Source organism: Styela clava, chromosome 3, assembly GCF_964204865.1.
Source record: "Styela clava chromosome 3, kaStyClav1.hap1.2, whole genome shotgun sequence".
NCBI classification, from domain to species: Eukaryota; Metazoa; Chordata; class Ascidiacea; order Stolidobranchia; family Styelidae; genus Styela; species Styela clava.
In genome coordinates, this window is record NC_135252.1 from 9,237,419 (window position 1) to 9,258,022 (window position 20,604).

Sequence of the window (20,604 nt, forward strand, 5' to 3'; positions counted from 1 at the left end):
AAAGAAACACTTTCAAACAATTTAAATTTTATTGGTAGGATTGATTACAACGACGTCGAACTAGCATACGACAGCCATAACGATCGTTGTGAGTAAATATCGCAATGACGTGATTAACAGATTATAAAATTCCATGGGTTTTGGAAATTCACACTTCATTAGGTCCATTGTTGAATTTATGCGTAAAATCCGAAAAGGAACACCATAGTGGACAACATGATAGCACCAGCTATATTGACAATAACAGCAGGCCATTTTTCTTCATTGATATCCATCAATAGATCTGGAGGTGGCTGCTGAGATGTTGTCGTCTCTTCTTCAAAGCCACAGAAGAGGTCAAATCCTTTCCTAAAACAGGATTTTTCTTTTCCTGTAGATATATTAAAATTTAATATTCAAATTATACAATAGAAAAAAGTAGGAGTAATTTAAAAATAAGATGCAGCACAGAAATTTGGTGACCTTTTTGATAATAGTATCGAGTTGGGTTTTCAATTTATTCAATATTATATCATAGTAGGCTTCAATGTTTAAATGTTTTATTTTCACTTCTAATAGGCACAAAATGATGCCTTAAAACATTTATAAACGAAATGCATATTTTTTTCTGAATATAATATTTTCTTCTGCTAACATACTTGGTTGTGGATTGCTTTTATTTGTATAAACAGTATTTGGGTTTGCATACTCGTTTGTTTCGTATTCATCATAAACCATTGCATTATTTGTATATCCAGCTCCTTGTTCCTAAGGATAAATAAATTCTGCATTATAAATCAATACAAAAATGATAATATTCGGTAAAACACTGTGAATTTTATTGTTACTACGGGGAACGTAAGGGACACACATTTTTGCGAACTTACACTGGCTCTCTCTTGAATATATTGTTGCATACAATACAAATTGTATTTTATCGTATTTAATACAGCGTAATATAATTCTTCATTGCTTTTTTGAATAATGTTCAATATTTTCTGTTGTAACATTAAATGTTGATAGTATATTGGTTGTTAATTATAGTCAGTAGCAGAAACCAACCAGGAGTCGCAAACGTTTAGAGGGCTGGAGTAATGTATAACGTGAGGTGACCGTACATTTGAACCCATGTACATTTGAACCCATGCGTATATCCACGGGTTCAATCTATATGCGAATGCTAAAACCCATGGGTTAGGGTTAGTATGGGTTTAACTATCCGTGAAACAAAAAAAATTCCATAGGTGCAATAGCATACAGGTGCAATTGTCATGGGTTCAAATGTACGTGGGTTCAAATGTAATGGAACCATAACGTGACACCACATCCCTTGATTATCATCACAAAGTAGGCAGATTTGGTTTGTCAATATAAAGTATATATACTGGTAATTGTAAATATAAATTTGCTGCCCTACTGCCAACAAAAAATGTCAATAAGAACACCTTATCATGTTGTTGATCGGATCCATGGAGTTCAAATGTTGTATCGATGGGAATTCTCTTTCTTTTACTCATTCTCGACCACCATGTTAATCTATACAGCTATGAAAATAATGTGTAATAGGAAAATAACGGAAAGACGATTTCTAATGGTATAAGTATGCTCATACTAAAATAAATAACAAAAATCTGATATCACAAATATCGAATATATTTAAATATACTATGTACCAAGTTACTTTTAAAGTTAATTGATATAAATTTTGTCTATTGAAACTCGATGTTCAAATACCTCGATCATTTTATGGGGATGCGTGCTGATGACAAATGCGGTGTATCGATGCAGACCATTGAATATACGCAACTGAAGATTATAGTGTTGTTAAAACCCCGAAATAGAATGCTTTTATGTTATTTGCCGACGGTGGTCGTGGCTTTATTGGTTTGAACGCTAAATTTGGTATTTCAAAGTCTTCAAACAAGCATTTTATGTTTTTTTTTATTATTATTTAAATAATTTCCTGACTCAATTTGAACTATCGGCAAACTTATGCTAATTCAGTATTGCCGCTTTGCCTTAAAAAATTTAGTTACATCAAAATTACTTACGTGTTTATTTGGTATTGGTGGAGTGCATAGGCTCACAACAATTGCAATAAATAAAGTGCATGCTGCAAGAATCAAAGCGAAATAGAGGTAGTGAACCTGAAAAAGTTCATCCTAGTTAAAGTCAGTAACCTAACAACTTACACTAAGAATGCAACTTTTGATTAATCTAATATTGGGAAGATTTGCCTTCACATTTTTGTCGTGCCACCAGTTTTTATAAATCAAATCATTAGGTGATTTTGTCATTCTACAATATATTGCAATTTGCCAGATGCCGACTTGCATAATGGTATAATGGTGTTTTCAGTTCTTGTATGCAAGTGTTTTGAACCGAATTCGTATCTCTTAAATGCGTCTACATAAAAAGTTTTATCACGACATAGCAGAAATTTCAGAACAACAAAACAGATGATTTATCGAACCTTTCCAACAATAGCCGGCCTAGTATCTTCCTTGCCACAAGCTGGAGGTGAGTAGACAAAATCTAATATCATTCGAGTTACACCGATAATCATTCCGATCACCAGCGACCAGAAAGCGCCCTGAAGGGAAAAAAAAGACTTGAATTATTTTTCTTCTTCTTTTTATCATTCAACAGAAAAAACAATGAATGAACGTTTGTAGAAAGCAACGGTTATAGAACTAAATTAATTCTATTCTTCAGCATTATAAAATAGGATGAATAATCAGAATTAAAATAAAGAATGGAAAGATAGATTTATAAACTTGACTTCAAACAAAATTCACTTACCGGTTCATTTAACCGCGACCAAAATATTGCAGTAATGAATATAACAGCAATAGGTGGTCCGAGATAGCTGGTGATTGACTGAATATAGTCGAATAGTTGCCCGCTTGCTGCTGCTTGAACGATGGGTACCCATGCAATACTCACACCAACCATCACTAGAATGAATATTCTGAATAGAAATTGTCAAAAGTTTAATTTAACATTAGCAAGTTGAAACATTACCGTCAGCTAGCATTCGACGTTTGAGGTATATAGTTTACCTGCATCAAACAAAATAGAATTAGCGAGAGATTTTATAGGACTAATTTTGTTATTTTAGTAAGATTTTACTGTTGTTTTTCAAATGAATTATATGAGAACAGTTAATTTAGTCTTCCTTAGAATTATAAACCGTCATACCTTGTTTTTAATTACCCCAGTAAGAATAGGTGGTCCATGGAAATAATAAGATTATTATAATAAGATCCCAATAAGAGAGTAGACGCGGAAAATGGATTCCAATTTTGAGAAGCATTTCCCGATGCATGCACAAAAACGCCATTTTGATGCAGGCTGCTTTCGGACATATCGTTAAACACCCCTTTACCGTTAATTTCAGTAGTAGACGATCATACCTTCCCACAATCATTAGTTCTCGCTGTGAGGCATGTTTACGAATCCTCGTCCACACATCACAAGTGAAAAGAGTCGAAGCACTATTGAAGACTGATGTTAACGAAGACATCAAAGCTGCCATCATTACAGCAAGCAGTAGCCCTGAACAGTAAGAGTTTATTCCGCAAATAGTTGGACGAATTCTTTCATTTTATTTCAAAAGGTGAGAGACCGTTTCACATATGACAGACAATTTGAGCTGCAGCAACTTCTGTTAGAACCTGGTGAGTGTAACCAGTCATAGAGTGTAACCAGTAATCCTAACCGGTTCGCTGATCTCATAACATTCCGTGAGACGGTTCTATAGAACCGATGCGAACCGACTAAATTCCACCACGGGTTATATGTATATCTAGTATTCAAAATATTTCATTGAACAATTATCACACTTTTTTTAGTTTAAAAAAAAAATAGATGTGAGCGACACAAACCTCGTGCTCCTGTAGGCATAATCTCCAAAACGAGTTTAGGATAAGCAACATTGGTACATCCGACTGTTGTTCCACAATATTTCATACATTCCTCCGGAAGAACACAACCCACTGCGTCTGAAAAGTAGGATGAAGTCAATAACTGTGTTCTGAGTAAACTGAGTGAGTAAAAAGTAATCATAAGTTTTATTCTTACCAGTAAAAATAATTCGACTGATCATTCCAACCATAACCATCATATACATTGGCATTGCTTTGAGCAAGCCCGCCATAACACAACCTCCTTTAGCATGGGATAAATTTTCTGCCGCTAATGTACGCTGGACGATGACCTGAATAATAAGTAGAGAATTTTTGTTTTTTTTATTAATTTATATATGGAATCGCGACAGTTAGTCTCAGAAAAATACCGACAACTTCAAAATCCGGAAAAAAAAGGCCAGAATAATGACAAAATTTAAATAAAGATTTTTTTCGTTCTAATTACCAAAAGTATGCAGATTGAATAAGTAGCATTACCTGATCTGTGCACCAATACCAGGTAGCCAGTATGGTCAGACCAAATGTTAGTCCAGGCCATGGAAGGTCTCCTGTAACTGGGTCTCTGAACACATGAAATGAATCTGCTCTCGGCTCGCCACATGTTGTGTTTTCCGGCCTCAGTGCAGGTATCGCCTGCATGTATTTTGGTTCAAGCTGATCATAACCGCCAATTCTATCGAAAGCTGAAAATTCGTATTTGACGCATTTAAAGCCTACATAAAACTCTAGATATGAAATTGTAACATATGTATTCAGTAATATTGCCCTGCTTCCCATAGAAAAATTATTCCGAACACGTAACACTTGGCTTTAAATTTAAAAAAATCTGTCAGTAGTATAGTGCCAGGACTTACATAACACCATCATTACAATCGCTCCTCCCGTCATAACAAAAGTCTGAGCAGTGTCCGTATATATGACAGCAGCCAAGCCACCAGTGACTGTATATAAAGCAGTAATTGACAAAAGTAGCACCATAGCAAGATACAAATTCCAGCCCAGAGCTTCTTGGATGAAAATTGCTCCGGCGAATAAGTCAGCCTGTAGAAACATACTAGCAAATAATTGATAAAACAAGCCGGTAGGCGACCAGGATCTCCGCTGATAGTTGAGGCGCTCAACCAAGCAACCGGTTGCCAATGCCATGCATAGAAACTTGAGGATCTTCGACAGCGGCGCGATTAAGTAAGTGAGCGGGTTGCCAAAAAGGCCAGTTCATTCAGGAGCTGTGCGTTTTGTAGACATACTCGCGTGACTGATATACTGTGGCTAAAAATGAAAAATAAAAACGAATGTTCACTGAAAATCTCTAAGGCGTCTCTTGTTTATGGAGTATTAAGACCAAAGATGACTCGCTGGAAGAAGTATTTTCCCATGCGAGAGGTAGCGTTCTAGGAGTTTCAATATTCGATTTAGTTAACAAGAAAATGGCGAAATAATATAAGAAAATGGGGAAATGTTACGGACCGGCGCGTTTTTTCGTTGCTACCATGGAAACGAAACATCGATCCTAAATTTATTTAAAACGCATAATATCAGGGTGACAGGATAACCCACGCGAAGAATTTCATCCAGATCTGTTCAGCCATCTGGGCTCTACAGTAGGACAGACAGCTAGACATACTGAACGACCGATAATAAGGGTGTCCTATAGCGGAGATACAATAATGTTGACGTGCCGATTGTATATTTAAAGGTTTACGATGTGTGAAAACAAATCCTAAAAATCAAAAACTTGGAATCGGGGAAAATGTGGGCCTACAATCGATTCCAACTCCGGCTCCTGATGGCAGGTGATGCGCCTCCCGGAGAAATCAAATTTAGATAATAAAAAAATTTTTGGTGCGTGCATGCCTCTTTTTTTGGAAACTATTAAAAACGCCTAATGAACGTGTATTTTTTTAATTTTTGAATAAGTCTTCCTGGAATAATTAAAAATTTTCACTCCCGACCATACTAATTTTTTGGACCAAGTCTATAAGACTATTACAGTTCAATAGCATACGTTGCTTTATACCCCTTGTTTTGGTAAAACTTGGTTCCACAGCAGAGCTAACTTCTTCAGCTTACTTTTCAAGGAAAATGAAAGAGCTTTGCATTAAAAAGTATTTTTGAATAGTTGAATTTATGCGACAACGCGTATTACTATTTTTTTTTTGTTCACGGTATGATTTTTTCATTAAATCTCTGTGGAATATTCCACGAAAAAGAGAATTCAATTTGATTCAATTCATCCAATTTGATGATCGCGCTTTAAAACTTATTCATAAGAAATGAACGTACCGATATCTTTGTGAATATGTAAAGCAGGAGCGACAAAACTGATAAATACAGCTGTATTCTTTGCCCTCCGAATCTTGCTTTTAAATATTCAGGCATCGTGACAACACCAGCAGCAATGTAAACAGGTGCAAATATCCATCCGAGAAAGAAAAGCGTGAGCATCGCCTGAGAGCAAGAAGTAAATATTATTCATCTAATTGGAAGATAATCGGAAATGGTTTTTACGTTCTGTCGATCTTCCGGTATCTTTTTCCGGTAATTGAAATTGTGAGAAGTTTGCTTATTTTTAAATATATATATATTGCTTTTCTGATTTCTTTTATTGCATTGCTGCAATTTTTTGGGTGTATTTGCTATTTCGATTGTTATGTCAGAGACAGAGTAATCAAAGTGCATTCTCCTAACTATTTACAATCTCAATGTAAACAAAGAAAAGAAAAAATCTTTGTAAGTCTAATGACACTGATTCAGAACATATGAACATTTTTTTGCGCAACAATATTGGTTAGTTTTAGATTTTCATACTTATTAAACACTTGAGTTAAATAACTTTCACTTTTATAGTGGCATAGATCGTACTAGGAAAAGATATATCAAAGACAATGCCTACATTCCATTCGAATGCACCGACAGCGATTCCTGCTGCTGCTCCTGTTCCTGCTAATCCAACGAAATGTCCACTTCCGATGTTACTGCTGAACAATGATGCCCCAACGGGAAACCACGTGATATCCCGACCAGCGAGAAAGAATCCGTCGACATTTCCGCGATTCGTTCTGCACATTGCCTAAAAATGATCGTTTGGTGAAGGATATAAAATGAATGGAGTGAAATATCTTATCGGTATTCGATTCGACATGCAAAAAATCAGGTCAGTTTCAGCTGAGAAAAATAGCGCACAGAAAGGTGGATGCGGGTTTTAATGAAGATGCCCTGACAACTAGAAATTGACAATCAAACAACAATAACCCAATAAAATTGAATGCTCACCCATATTCCAACGGCTAAAATGAATGCAAAATAAACACCGATGACAACAAAATCCCACGTTTCTAGGTTCACGTCCGGTAACAGGGCTGCCGTTGTTTCAGCTTCGTTACTCGCCGTTGTCATTGACGCCATGTCGTCCGTAGAGTATTTCAATAGGCTATAGTATAATTAGATAATATGAACAGTACAGAAAACTTAGTGGAACAAGAAATAAGTTTGATTGAATTTTTGTGTAATGGATTTTGATATACACTATACAATTGTTCTCCTTGTTAAACTTTGCTGGTAGGGTATGAATCGTCTTGTTTGGAATCCGAATAACGTTTTCTCGACTTCTTTCAATTTCAATGTGCGACTACCGCGCCCACAAATATGCTCATCTAAAATCCGGATCCAGTCGGATCTGTAGTTGTGTTATACAAACCGGCAAGAAAATAGTTTGAGTCAAATTTATCCCAATTCAATTGCCGATTTTATTGCTTTAACGATATACTTTTCCGATAACCGGACCAGGCCTATTTGTAGTATTCAAACAGGCTTCTGTTTATTAGGTTTGCTGACTTTTGATAGAATTTTGAAATTTTAAACACTGTGATTGTTTGATTATCGTTTTACGTCTGAATTGTTCTATTATACATAAAATTGCACCTAAACTTTGACAAAAGAATTTTTTTATTGAATATTGGTCTGTGCAAACACTGCCATGAATGTAGTTTTAGACGAAGGTGTCGACGTTTTGTATTACATGAGTAAATCTATCAGAGCATAGCATTTAATCGTGTTCTTTCATTCAAATATCCAAAGATATCACTGTTTGCTGAGTGGCCTGTGCCCTCACGTCTCAACAATATACTGTATAGAAAAAAAAAGAAAAATAAGGCTATTTCTATGGCAATGGACTTTCCTCCCTCCCTGCAACATATTGACATATATTTCAACTCAAATATAGGAAACTGTCAGTGAGTTTATAAGTTATCCAACCGGATACCTAGCACTTCGATTAGATGGGTGCATTGAAGTGGACATTTATTACGCGGTCTCACAAATACAAACACTTGACGTCATAGTATAAAATGTGGCTGGCGTCATAAACCCTTTCGAAGGTAATATTAAATGTCCATGATCTGCTAGATATTCATCGAATATTACTAGATGACGTAACAAGTTTATTTCACAGCAGGCCATTTCCATGCAGTCGTAGTAGTACTGTCCACTTTTTATTCTGAAATACAGTACACCTAAAAATCATTACGTATTTCAAAACATTTTTTTACCACAAATTCCAACCACTGAAAAAAAACGAAACTGTGTCGTTGTTGACACGCTGATGTAATATCTGCAGTAGTACCACCTCCTACTTACTCCAAGCTAGAATACTGACAGCAGCCCATGAATTCAGTCAATATTTAGTGGAGTTGTTAATTCCACCCATCCATTGTTCGTAGTCCTTGATCAATGGTTGTAACTTTTTTGTGAATTTCACTAAAAGGTAGACCGCAGTTTTATCGTTTATTGGATGTTATACAATGAACAAAATGTATTCTCCCACATGTAACAACTAGGGAAGGGCAATTCAAAATACGAGGGATTCATACCCCAAAGTACTGTATCCGATAACGGAATTCGGTTTCTGTTTTTACGGCACCATGCGTCGAATCGTCCTTGTTAGACTATGCTTGCTCGCAAAGGACACGTTAAAACGGAAGACATCAAACACGATTAATATCAGCCAGCGAGTTCCATCCAATTAGCATATACTAATAATTATTGGAGCCGCGAGCAACGTAATGGCCGTGCATCTAATTAATTTTAAGCGAGTGTGCTTTAGTACAATGTGCACTCTGACAATATTAGTTATCAATGCCGTTTGATATATATTTTTGTACCCTACCGCTTACTATTGAAGCGTACAATGGGCTCTAATTCGGCATATCAGTATTTAGGGATTACATAATTTATTTGAAATCTAGGTGAAAAAATAGAATATTGTAAAAAATATTAAATATCACCCTGGGTAACTATTGTTTGATATCAAATAAAATCCAATACACGCATTTCAATTAACTACAAAATCACTAAAACATTTACAATTTTGCTTCTTGAAAATTTTAATCTAGTAATAAATAGGGTGGTAGAATTCCTATTGATGTATAACCATAAAAACTGAATGGGATTCGGAATGCTGGATCCGATTTAAGCATTCCAGAATAGTAAATTATTCTGAATTGCCCATCTCTACTAATATATATTAAGCGTCAGAATTGTAGTTTGCATCTCTTTGCCCTTTTTCTCCAGCCAAAAATCACCAGACACAAGCCAGAAACTTATTTAAAATCCCACTGGACAAAACAACTACTTGAGAAAAATCTAAAAAGTATAATTTAGAAATGATAATAAACAAGATTTTGCAAAAAGTTTTACTCATTTGACTAAGCAACATAACTACGATCGTCATAATTAGCACTGCTAATTACCAAATCTGATTTCAAGATACGAAAACCAAGAAAAAAAATAATGTGAAAAACAAATGTTGCTGGATTTCTCACATCAGTGTAGTTTACCAAACCCGGTGGCTGGTCTACCATCACGATCAATCATTGTCAAAGAATCTGGAAAGATTACCGAATCCTTTTTTACTTCTGATATTAACTCAATATTAATTTAACTGAATCAATGTATTTTAGAGAGACAATGGCAATAAGATCAAATTTTTTGACTAAAGCAATAAGGTGCAAAAAATTGGATATATAGAACTAGATTAGTGTCCAAATTGAAGATGCAACACTCGTCTGCCGTGAGAGTCAACATGAACATAATAAAGCAATACGTTACAAAACGTGGTGATGACGGTTAAAGCAAGAATACGTCCAGCGCAAGTCTTTTGTCATACCAAGAAGCAACAAAAACACAATGCATACATAAATGAGTGGAAAAAAAAATGAGGTGGAAAAATAAGAATTTAACAAAATATTACATTTACACAAAGGAAGCTACTTATCAAATCCAAAATATTGATAGATAAAGAAAATTGAGCACAGGCATCTTTAGAAATGTTATAAAGTTTCTCCACGCTTCCACTGTGCTATTCACTCAAATTTGCAACAGTTATTGTAGAACTGGTCGATTTTTTACTAACACTGCTGCCATTTGAAGCTTCTGCAGTATGTTTTCGCTTGTTTGTTCGTGATGATACATTGCTTTTAGTTGATAATCCTTCAAATTCGTTTTCTAAAATTATTATTAAAATGAAAAGCTAGGTTTGGAAATAGCATCTTTGGAAAATATCAATAGTTGTTGAATGGAGTAGGGTCAAAGCATCATTCCAAGCTTTAAGGTTTTCGAAAAGCTTGGAATTGCCGATAGAAAATTCTGTGACTCAAATCACAAAACAATATTTCTAATCCCTTTCATTTCAGTAACAATTGCATCAATATATTGTTCCGATCAGGTAAAATTTTTGGTACTCCCGTAGTGTGTGTACCAGGGGCGGGTTAGGACATAATTTCATTCTGATTTTTCTTATTTTAGTTCTATTACGAGTTCGGGGACTGTCCGTGTTAGCCCATACGTTTCATTCCCTTTACACATCTTGATGTAACGTAGGTGAACAAAATTAGATACCTCCATATTGGTACACACACTTCTGGAGCACCAAATTTTGTACTTACCACTTTCAGTCTCAGTTTTTATTCGAATTAATTCTGGTGGTCGCCGTTCTGATTCACTAGTTGATCTGAATGGAAAAATTAAAATTGAGCCATTTCGTTCTTATTTATCCCATTTGATGCTTTTTCCATTACTGACCCTTTAAAATCGATTGAAACAATTCGTGGAGGTGATAGACCAGATGACTGGCTAGGTGTCGGCTTTTCAATTCCTGTGACGTCGTAGTTTTTGTCACCATTCACACTGTTTTGAGAAGATGAATCGCTTGATGAATTTGGTCGTGACCATTGTGTAGAAGAGTTTGGTAAAGATTGGAGATTACCAAAAGATATATTGTGAGCTTTAGCAAGATCTGAATATAAAGAAATTCAAGCGATTACGTCATTTCATTGAAGCCTATAGTAATAACATACGAGTGACAACTTGTGCTTAATCATGTTGCTATGTGATCATTATCAAGCACAAAAGAGTGAACCAAATTATGACAATTTTTTCCCAGCACTGTTGCTCAATACAATCCCCATTTCCTTTCATTGACTTCAGCCGATAGTTTTACTTCAACCGCACTCCACTTGACGAAAATTATACCAGATTTTACTATATGCTCACTCGTGAGTGAGTTTACTGCCATCAAGTAGTTACTCATGACCTTGACTCAATTTTTTTTCGTTTATATAATAATAATATGCACAATGTAACAATAGGGGTCATTATGACATTATTTTCATTGATATTTTAAACAGAAATTTATATCCATAAAAACTATAGTCATAGTTTCAGCAGACGCAAGTGGGCCGGATAAGACACTTCGATGGGTCGTAATTTGGCCACCACTGGCTTAGATAAACATGAGACTAAACAAAACATATAAACTATTAACCTGCCAATTCTGATGAAAACGTAGTTGATTCCATTTGTACCGAAGATGAAGATCGCTGTAATTTAAATAGAAAATTACACAAATATAATTGCCATCAGGCATAAGATAATCCAGTAAATGTATACCACAGGAAACCAACGATTGTTTGGTATTTTGATTTGAATAGAATCATATATATTATTCTGGCATTAAATATATACAGTGACAGCAAACCCTTTTCCAAGGTAATCAAACCAGACATTCAAAAATAAAAACTATAAGAATAAGGCTAACAGTAAATATACTCAATTTCTCACAAAATCAAGATCCCAAGATAACTCATTTATGATGCTGCTTTGCTGCCATTATAGGGTTACCCCAATAAATAAACCTAAAGCTGTACCATTATCACACAACCTTAACTATGTTTCAGTGTGATTTAGGCATGATTGAACTTTTTTTGCAAAAATATTTAAAAAATAAAAAACATGGAGGTTATGTAATAATATACTTCTCTGTTTTCATTTTGCAATTTCTCCGATAGTTCGTTTTTTTCTTGTAATAAAAGTATTTCTTCTTTTGCAAGTTTTGCTAGTATATTCTGAAAATAATATTGTACTTTCATTTTTTAACTAGTTAAATAAATTTGTTTGATAGGGAGGTACCAAATATGGGTTAAGATTTGCATTATTCCTCGACCTTACAAAACATCAAAAACCATATTTAGAAGAAGAAAATTAAAGGGGATAAAGAGACAATTCGCTGGAAAAATTGATAAAATAAATCTAGCAAACATAACAAATCTGAATAGACAATGTACATATGTACAACGAAGCACACTAAACAGCACAAAATTCAAATTATATAAAGCACCACAGATGGTCATTTGTATACCTTTACTGCTTAATAGAATACCGCTATTTCCTTTATTTGCATGGCCTGTAATTTCAATACCATCCTGAACTAATAAATGAGAACAACCTTGCAAACCGCACATAAAAATTAACTTCATCTAATAACCTAAAAAATACCAGCAAGAGCAAAACTGTGGGAGATTCCAACTATCTGCATTCAAAAACGATATTTGAGACAGGAAACAGATGACAAACATACATATGCTCAATTTACAACTAATAAGGAAGTCTTAAATTCTTACACAACTATGGTGAGGCATGCTGAAAAAATATGGTTGCTTGTCAAATGCTTGGTCTATACACGACATGTTTCGTAAACTATATTGATTACCCTGCGTGCTGTATGGTAATAGATATACAGTATCAGTGTTTTTACTGAAAAGTAGAATGGCTCGTATTATATTTGAGCATTGGTCCCATGCTAGAGTGTATACTGTATAGCACTGCATATTGATACCTGTTTATTAAATAACGCCCAAACCTGTCTACCACTCATGTTTTGTTTCAGGTCTTTCCAAATGAGCAAATTGATCTCTTTGGCTGCACCACTGCTCTAACCTGGAAAAAAGCTTTGCCTTTACATATCCTGAATCCTTATTTGCCATCTACCATTGAAAGGCTAAAATTCATTTAAACTATTCTGAAGGAAACACCACTTATAACCGCTCCTGCATTGGGATTTCCAGTATAATTGATATTACTATGAAATTTAACATAATTGCAACTATTCTCTTGTGTTGTTCTATCAAGAAGTTCAGAGAAATATGTATACAAACCTGACAATCATTTTCCTTAATGACATTTTTATTATTTTGTGCATCTGATATTGTTTTATGCAAATTTGATCTTTGTGATTTGATGTTTTGAAGACGGTCGTTGACTTCTTGTATTCTAGACTAAATGAATGAAATAATAAATCACATTAAAAATTATAAACACCAAAAATATTGCTAATAAGCTTTAAGAAAAACTATAGATAAATCACCTCATATTGCTATTTTCTAATCGGGTAGAAAATTTCATATTGCTCAATTTTCGAACTTCAACTACAGTGATTAGAGCGTTGAGCCTAACTATGTCAGCATGGCAGGTTGATACATATGGTTCAAATTTCATGCTCACCAAGTGTGCAATGAATTCGATAAGTAATAAAAAACTGGATTTTGATCTTTCCAGAGATATTAGTCGCTTACATTTTAGTTACCGTTCATCCAAAGCTTTGTTTAGAGTTGTGACATAAAAACGCTTCATATAAAGCACAATTTATGCGACTCAATTCATATAACTTTATGGATCAGTCGACATCCAGAGACCTAGCAACCAAGTTTAGAAGCTCGGAAAATACGATGCCAAAGTAAACATACAAGTAAACTTGATTCTAAATATAAGTTACATGAAGCACATACCTGACTACAGCTACCATGCAGATGTGTTGACGATCGTCGTCTACTGGAAAATAAAAAATAAAATCGTTACAATTTTGTAACAAAAATTGATAATGTTGAAGTTTCGAGATAAGATGTAGCTTACCTTGGTGCTTTTTTTTCAACTTCCACTGCCACTTTTTCAGCTATTGCAATCAACTCATTTTTCTTTATTAAAAATCTGTTATCTGCTAGACATAGTTTGACTGCGGCATCAGTTACGAGAATCTGAAATTTTACATTTAAGAGATATGTCGGAGTAATTGTGATGTCAATAGTCATGATTGTCAATTAGTCAAGATGACAATTTTTGAATAAAAATATTCTAAATTTGGCATAATAAATATAACAGGTTTCAAATGTATTCGATTCATTTTGGGCATCACTGCTTGAGGTGAATTGTTTTTCCCATTATTAATCTTTTTCTTGTCATTATTTTTAAACTAGTGATGGATATTACTTAGTAAAATTACAGTCATTATTGAAATCAATCACATTCATAACTAGAGATGAAAAATATTTCAATCTGATAAATAAAAGACTATTCAAGCGTCTCTAGGGAAATAAGCGCATCTACCTTTCAGCGTGACAAATAGTGGATTTATTTTAAAGAAGGAAAAATTTGTCTCAAGAGATTTTTATAAGGATTATATAGAAGAAAATAAAGAATCTGCTCGGGTACAACTCCCAAGAGAGAAAAGCTTCTGTAGGAAGAAATATAGAGCATCCTGCAACAGAGGTAGCTGTGTGTAATGAAGTCATAAAATATTGATGACATTCTGTGTATTCAATATTGCTTGCCATTTGGATGTACTGTTGGGAATTGTTCTTTATAAAACAAAAACCAAGGTACCCTTGAGTTCGTTCTTTAAATATCCATATTCATCTTGCCACAATACCCGAGAGAATGTGAACATCGTAATTAGGCATGTCTCATGAGAGTTAATTTATAAGGCGGTGTGGGAAGCATGTGTTTTTGTATACTACTCTGTAAAAGGTATTTTGAGCTTAATGCTCTTGAGATTACGCAGATCTGGATATGGCAATGACAAGAGTTCATGCATACATGACATATCAACAAGACATGACCAAAGAATTCAATTTTGAGACCTTCAAAATAATAATATTCACAGTCAATATTGTTCATATTTTGTGATTATTTTCAGTCTTTGCAAAAAAATCACTACTTTCATGATATAAATTTTGGCTTCGACACCAGTGCTATCCATGCAAAACGAACATTATACAACTAATATTTTTTCATAATGAAGAATCTTAATTCTTGACAATTTTATTCAATAAAAAGAAATATGAACTGAATTTTTATCAAACATATACCGGTAATCAACTGACAAAGCATGGATGCTATGTGAAAGAAATACTAGAGACACAAGGGACTGTCCTCAGGTCTTGTAACGTATTCCCTAATTTTTGTTCGATTTAACAAGGTGTAGAAGTGTACAATAGGAAATGATTATCTGTAATACTTTCGCGTTTGTCAAATCCAAGTTTGTACTTCTCAGATGTTTCGGGGTTATCTACTAGATAAAAGTAAAGCGGCATTTTATCTGACAAAAATCACACGTAGTCAAATTTAATCATTTTTGAGATGAGTTGAAAGAGATTGATAAGTCCAACAAGATATATTTGATTGTTTTTAACAAATGCGTATAACTATATGCAATATTCTATACACGAAAAAAAATCTATAATCTCTATGACATAAAATCCCAAGTGATCTATCAATATTCCTTTTTCTATGATATGGCAATTACCTCATGTTCAGACATATTATCTGACGTCCTTGTACCCTTTATGTATTCCCTGATTAATACTTCCATTCTAGGTTTATTATGGTTTTCAATAGCATGCGCTAAATCTCGACAACTTCTATCCTCCTGAATATAACGAAGAATTAATATATATTATTTTTATCTAGTCCAGAATTAAAAATGAAATTTAATTAATATTTATACCACTTTTCATTACTTTCTTCAAATAGTAAAACAAAACATCTGAAATCAGACATGAAAATGCTGAAAGGGTGAAATTGAGAAAATGATAATTCTTATCAAGTTTTTTCCTGAGAAAGTTAAAATTAAAGAAAGTTAAAATTAGAGAGAGAGAAAGAGTGATTCCACATGTTGGGACGAACATACCTTTAATTGTGATAAAAGATCTTTCTTTTCCGATGAAGAAATTGTGGCAGATTTAATATATTTATGCACAGCATGATTCAGTATGGTTGACAAAGTGCCTGCATCACTCATCTGGAAGATTTTTATGAAAAGGATTTCAAAATGAAACAAGATCAGACAATATCATACACACAAATCAATAGCAATCCTCAGACATAAGTAAAGTTGCTATATGGTAATATAATAGTTTGGTTATTGAAAAATTATCATCTTTATCAATTTTTTTCATCAAAGCATGTGCTGACACCTAAAATGCAAATTATTATAGTATTGCTGCGAAAAATAACAAAGATCCTAGGAATTTACAACTGAGTTATATTTAACTAGGTTGAATCCTTTATTCAGGAATATCAAAAACTACCGTAGGTAAAATATCACATACATGATTTTATTCAATGTACATATTACAACAATTTGAACAAAAATTTATAAATATATATTATATAAATTCACAAGATGAGCTCCTACTCATATTTCCCTTCTTGTTTGACTGTTATTTTAACTTCATATACAATTCTATTGGCAAGATGACAAACCTCTGCATCATCAATATCTCCTGTGCCATTAACTTTCCTTGAATTGTTGTCTATTCTAAACACGTTTCCGAATCCATTCATTGATTTAGGTGACGTCATGGCAGATCCACCAACGCTCTTAACATAAAAAATTGATCAATTTCACAGTAGAACAGGAAAATAATGTTTATACATTTCGAAACGTAAATGCAATGTTACTTTCGATAAAACGTTCTCGATATCAATGTAGAAAAAAGAAATATAAGTTATATAAGAAATATTAAAGTCAAAATATTCATTCTTTGGTATAAATAGGCAACCAAAATATTTTGGATATAATATGAGAATATACATATATCGACTATAGTAAAATTTAAAAAATTCCAGGTAAAAACTCAATTGATATAAAACTAACTTCTAGCAACCATTAATAGAATTCACGAATTATCCCATTAATTTTAACTTATTAATACTCAATATTCACCAAAAATTACTTCATCCCAATCACAACAAAAATCTGTACAATTTCTCAAATGCCAAAAAAATTTGAATTTGAACTGTATTATAATTCCTGAATGTTAAATATTTAAGATATTGAAAATAACCATAAATTTTTGGCTAAAGCTGCAAGCATAAGCAGTCCATTTTGTTGAATATGATTGCCATTTTCTTTAAAGCAATATGATATATACCAAATAGAGGATCGAAATTTTAAGAATATTGATTGAATGTGGTATGGTTCATTTCTGATAATGCAAATATAGCAATAGTGAAAGCAATTCTTTGTGACATCGAGAATTATAGAAAAGTGTTAGCAAAATTGACACACGCACATATCAACAAGGATTGACAAAAAACCTAATAATATTGATCATATGAAAATGGTGATCTTTTTCAAATATAATCACATCACAGAGATATTCACAAAATTTGGCTCAATCAACAAAAAAGTTATAGCAATCTAACGAATTAATCTGCAATTAAAAAAGTTTTACCAGTGGTCTGTTTGAAAGTTCATCTTGTCCCGGGAGAGCACCGTTAGTTTCTCTTGCAAAACCGGGAGAGGTGGCTTTATTAGGAATTGTGATTGACATTCCTGCAAGATCTCTAGCATCGATTCCAAGTGATGTTAATGGAATACTTTGAGCAGGAAGATAATTGATCTTTCATAGAAAACAAGATAACTTTAATAATACTAAAAATGTGAAGTTATATATTAAAGAATTCAAAGATTGTGATATGTGTAGTGTATATAAGCACAGATATGAAATAACCTAACTAAAATAGATAAGGAGAACAAATTTACACTTTGTATCAAACAAATAAAATCTACATATATGGATTTTCAGATCACAATTAGTATATTATTAAGCGCATATTTTACGACTTGGGCTATTTTCAAGATAACTAAAGATGCAAAATCTTGTAAAAAAAATAACTGCTTGGGATAGAGATAGAATGAATTCAATTTTTCATCTGGTATAAGGAAATGTGAACTAGTTAATTTAATAAATTGGCAAATTGCAACTGTTATAGGTTGAGATTGGACTGTAAAATCAGCTACCAACTTCAGCATTATATATGAAAATGGCCGAGAAAGAAAGATAACATATAAAATAACAGAGTTCGTGCTGTTTTTATCACGATCAAGAATCCAATCCAACAGTTGCTATTCGTGACAACGAATGGATTCTTGTGCCTTTCTAATATTTCATAACAAATGTGAAGCATAAAAATTTTAAAATATTGTTCAAAGAAACATACACTTGTTCCTCGAAACATAGCAGGCCGAGTAACCCATTCTTGAAGTGCTTTTTGTAATCTTCTAACATGCAATGGTTTGCAAGCCATTCCAACCAACGCCATAATTTCAAGAAATTCTTCTTCTCCAGCTTCACAAAGTTGCTGCACATCATCGCCACCTAGATTTGTGGTCGATAATAATTAGTTGAAATACAAAAGCACTTTCCACAAAATCGAATTCCATTTATATGTTCATTGTGGTTTTGCGATCATGATGAATCTACAGCGATAAATTTAATTGTTAATATTGGAAAGATAAAGTTGGGTCTAGTATAGTTTAGTACCACAAGTAGTTCCAGTGGGCAATCCTAACCCCCACTTGACTACGTCACCGAAAAATTACGTCATTCCGACGTCAGAGTGGCGTAATAATAAGGCCCACCGAAGTATGCGGATGGTCGTCCAAAACGCGCAGACGATAACCCCGAAATCGAGCAAGCTATTTCTCTCGTTTTCTCGTCGCAACGATCACGATAGGAGAGAGATCGCCGGCTTTAGCAAGTTCTTATCGGCCGCGCAGATGCCATTCCGGGCGATCGTAATCATACTTTGGCAATCCCTATGACATGATGGTGACGCAGTAGTGATGTAATTTTTGGATGGCATAGTCAGGTGAGGGTTAGGAATAACATATGCAAAAATCGTTATGCTACGCCCACTGGAAGTACTTGTGGTAATAAACTATACGGGTCTCGTGTAGTTTCTTACCTAACATACTTCTAGTGGGCGTAGCATCACGATTTTTGACATATCAATCCTAACCCCCACCTGACTATGCCATCCAAAAATTACGTCACTACGACATCACAATCACGTCATAGAGCTTGTCAAATATACATACTATCGTCCGAAATGGCATCGGCGCCGACGATAAAGAACTTACTAACGTCAGCGATCTCTCTCATATTGAGATCGTTGCGACGTAAAAAACGAGAGAAATAGCAGTTCGGGTTCGCAGACGTGCGCGTCTTGGATGACAGTTCGTATAGTTTGAAGGTCTCTATTACGTCACTGTGACGTCGTAGAGACGTAATTTTTGGGTGGCATAGTCAGGTGGGGGTTAGGATTGACACATGAAAAAATTGTTGTGCTACGCCTGCTATGAGTATGTAAGGTAGGAAACTACGGGACCAACTATACTAGACCCGGATTGACATATGCAAAAATAATTGAGCCAGGCCAACTAGAAGTGCATGCGGAACTAAACTAGTCTATACCAGACCCCAAAAGTTGACTGTAAGCATAAAAATTAAAAATAATCTTCATTATAAAAAAAGTTGGAAGCTCGGGTGGGTCCGGCGAACTTATTTCAAGCGCAGCATGTCTGCATGTAGGGAATATTTTAGACCATATTTGTATATTGTGAGAATTGTAGGTTTAACATTAGTAGTAGGTGATTTTATAATGCAGTACAGTCCGACAGTACGGTACCTGCAGTAATGCAAGTTGTTCGCAAACTGGGCAAACACATGACAAACTTTTAAATATAGAACAGCCTGGCAAAAGTTGATGAATTGTATATTCACTTACCTTGTGAAATAAATGTTTCGTAATAGGATAACAGGTTCGCTCGCTGCAACACTTTGAACAATTGCAACTCTCCTAGCGTCGAAGGCTTTGTAGTACTCATGATTACAAAGCCTGTGGAACTACGCAGTCAAATCGGCAACCTACTACCTCAAGTTAAACTTCCTGGTTTGTGGATGTTTGAATGGAAAGTTAAGATAAATAAAGCGAATGCAAAACCATCGGAATCCCTCGAAGCGCGACTGAACGCACAACTAAACTGCGTCGCATCTTTGATCGGATGAGACATCTCGGATCGATCAAGAGAAGAAGGGAATCACAGAGAAAAGTCGGCGTCAAAACAACCCGCGTGGGTCCTCGATGCGATCGCAAAACATTTGACAGATAGAAAGAAAGACAACTTTTAAATTAGATCGCCCATTGATAAGAAATGAAATTGTAAAGTAATCGGTTTTAAAAATTAGTCTGAAACTGTAAAATAGCTTAATAGAGTGATGGTTTTGAAGTGCGATCTGTA

At 34.3% G+C, this 20,604-nt stretch overlaps 2 protein-coding genes across 3 annotated transcripts; both read right to left on the reverse strand.

Moving 5' to 3' along the window:
- Positions 1-16: 16 nt before the first annotated feature.
- Positions 17-7,637, reverse strand: LOC120341900 (sodium/glucose cotransporter 1-like). The gene is made up of 14 exons (XM_039410477.2): positions 7,182-7,637; positions 6,802-6,978; positions 6,192-6,356; positions 4,763-4,949; positions 4,386-4,591; positions 4,063-4,198; positions 3,867-3,983; positions 3,396-3,537; positions 2,782-2,950; positions 2,453-2,572; positions 2,031-2,126; positions 1,425-1,523; positions 639-747; positions 17-370 (listed from the first exon to the last, which is right to left on the reverse strand). The coding sequence occupies exons 1-14, from the start codon at positions 7,311-7,313 to the stop codon at positions 177-179; spliced, it is 2,049 nt and encodes a 682-aa protein (XP_039266411.2). The 5' UTR covers positions 7,314-7,637; the 3' UTR covers positions 17-176.
- A 1,036-nt stretch (positions 7,638-8,673) lies between these two features.
- On the reverse strand, positions 8,674-20,368 carry LOC120341911 (NGFI-A-binding protein 1-like). 2 transcript variants are annotated; one of them, XM_039410502.2, is made up of 14 exons: positions 20,091-20,368; positions 18,522-18,679; positions 17,753-17,920; positions 16,779-16,895; positions 16,204-16,314; positions 15,820-15,942; positions 14,151-14,272; positions 14,027-14,066; positions 13,397-13,516; positions 12,218-12,307; positions 11,728-11,782; positions 10,986-11,199; positions 10,850-10,914; positions 8,674-10,409 (listed from the first exon to the last, which is right to left on the reverse strand). In XM_039410502.2, the coding sequence occupies exons 1-14, from the start codon at positions 20,188-20,190 to the stop codon at positions 10,264-10,266; spliced, it is 1,629 nt and encodes a 542-aa protein (XP_039266436.2). In that variant the 5' UTR covers positions 20,191-20,368; the 3' UTR covers positions 8,674-10,263. The 2 variants fall into 2 exon arrangements, with proteins under 2 accessions (XP_039266436.2, XP_039266435.2); XM_039410501.2 differs by having other exon boundaries at positions 14,027-14,069.
- Between the last annotated feature and the right edge of the window lie 236 nt (positions 20,369-20,604).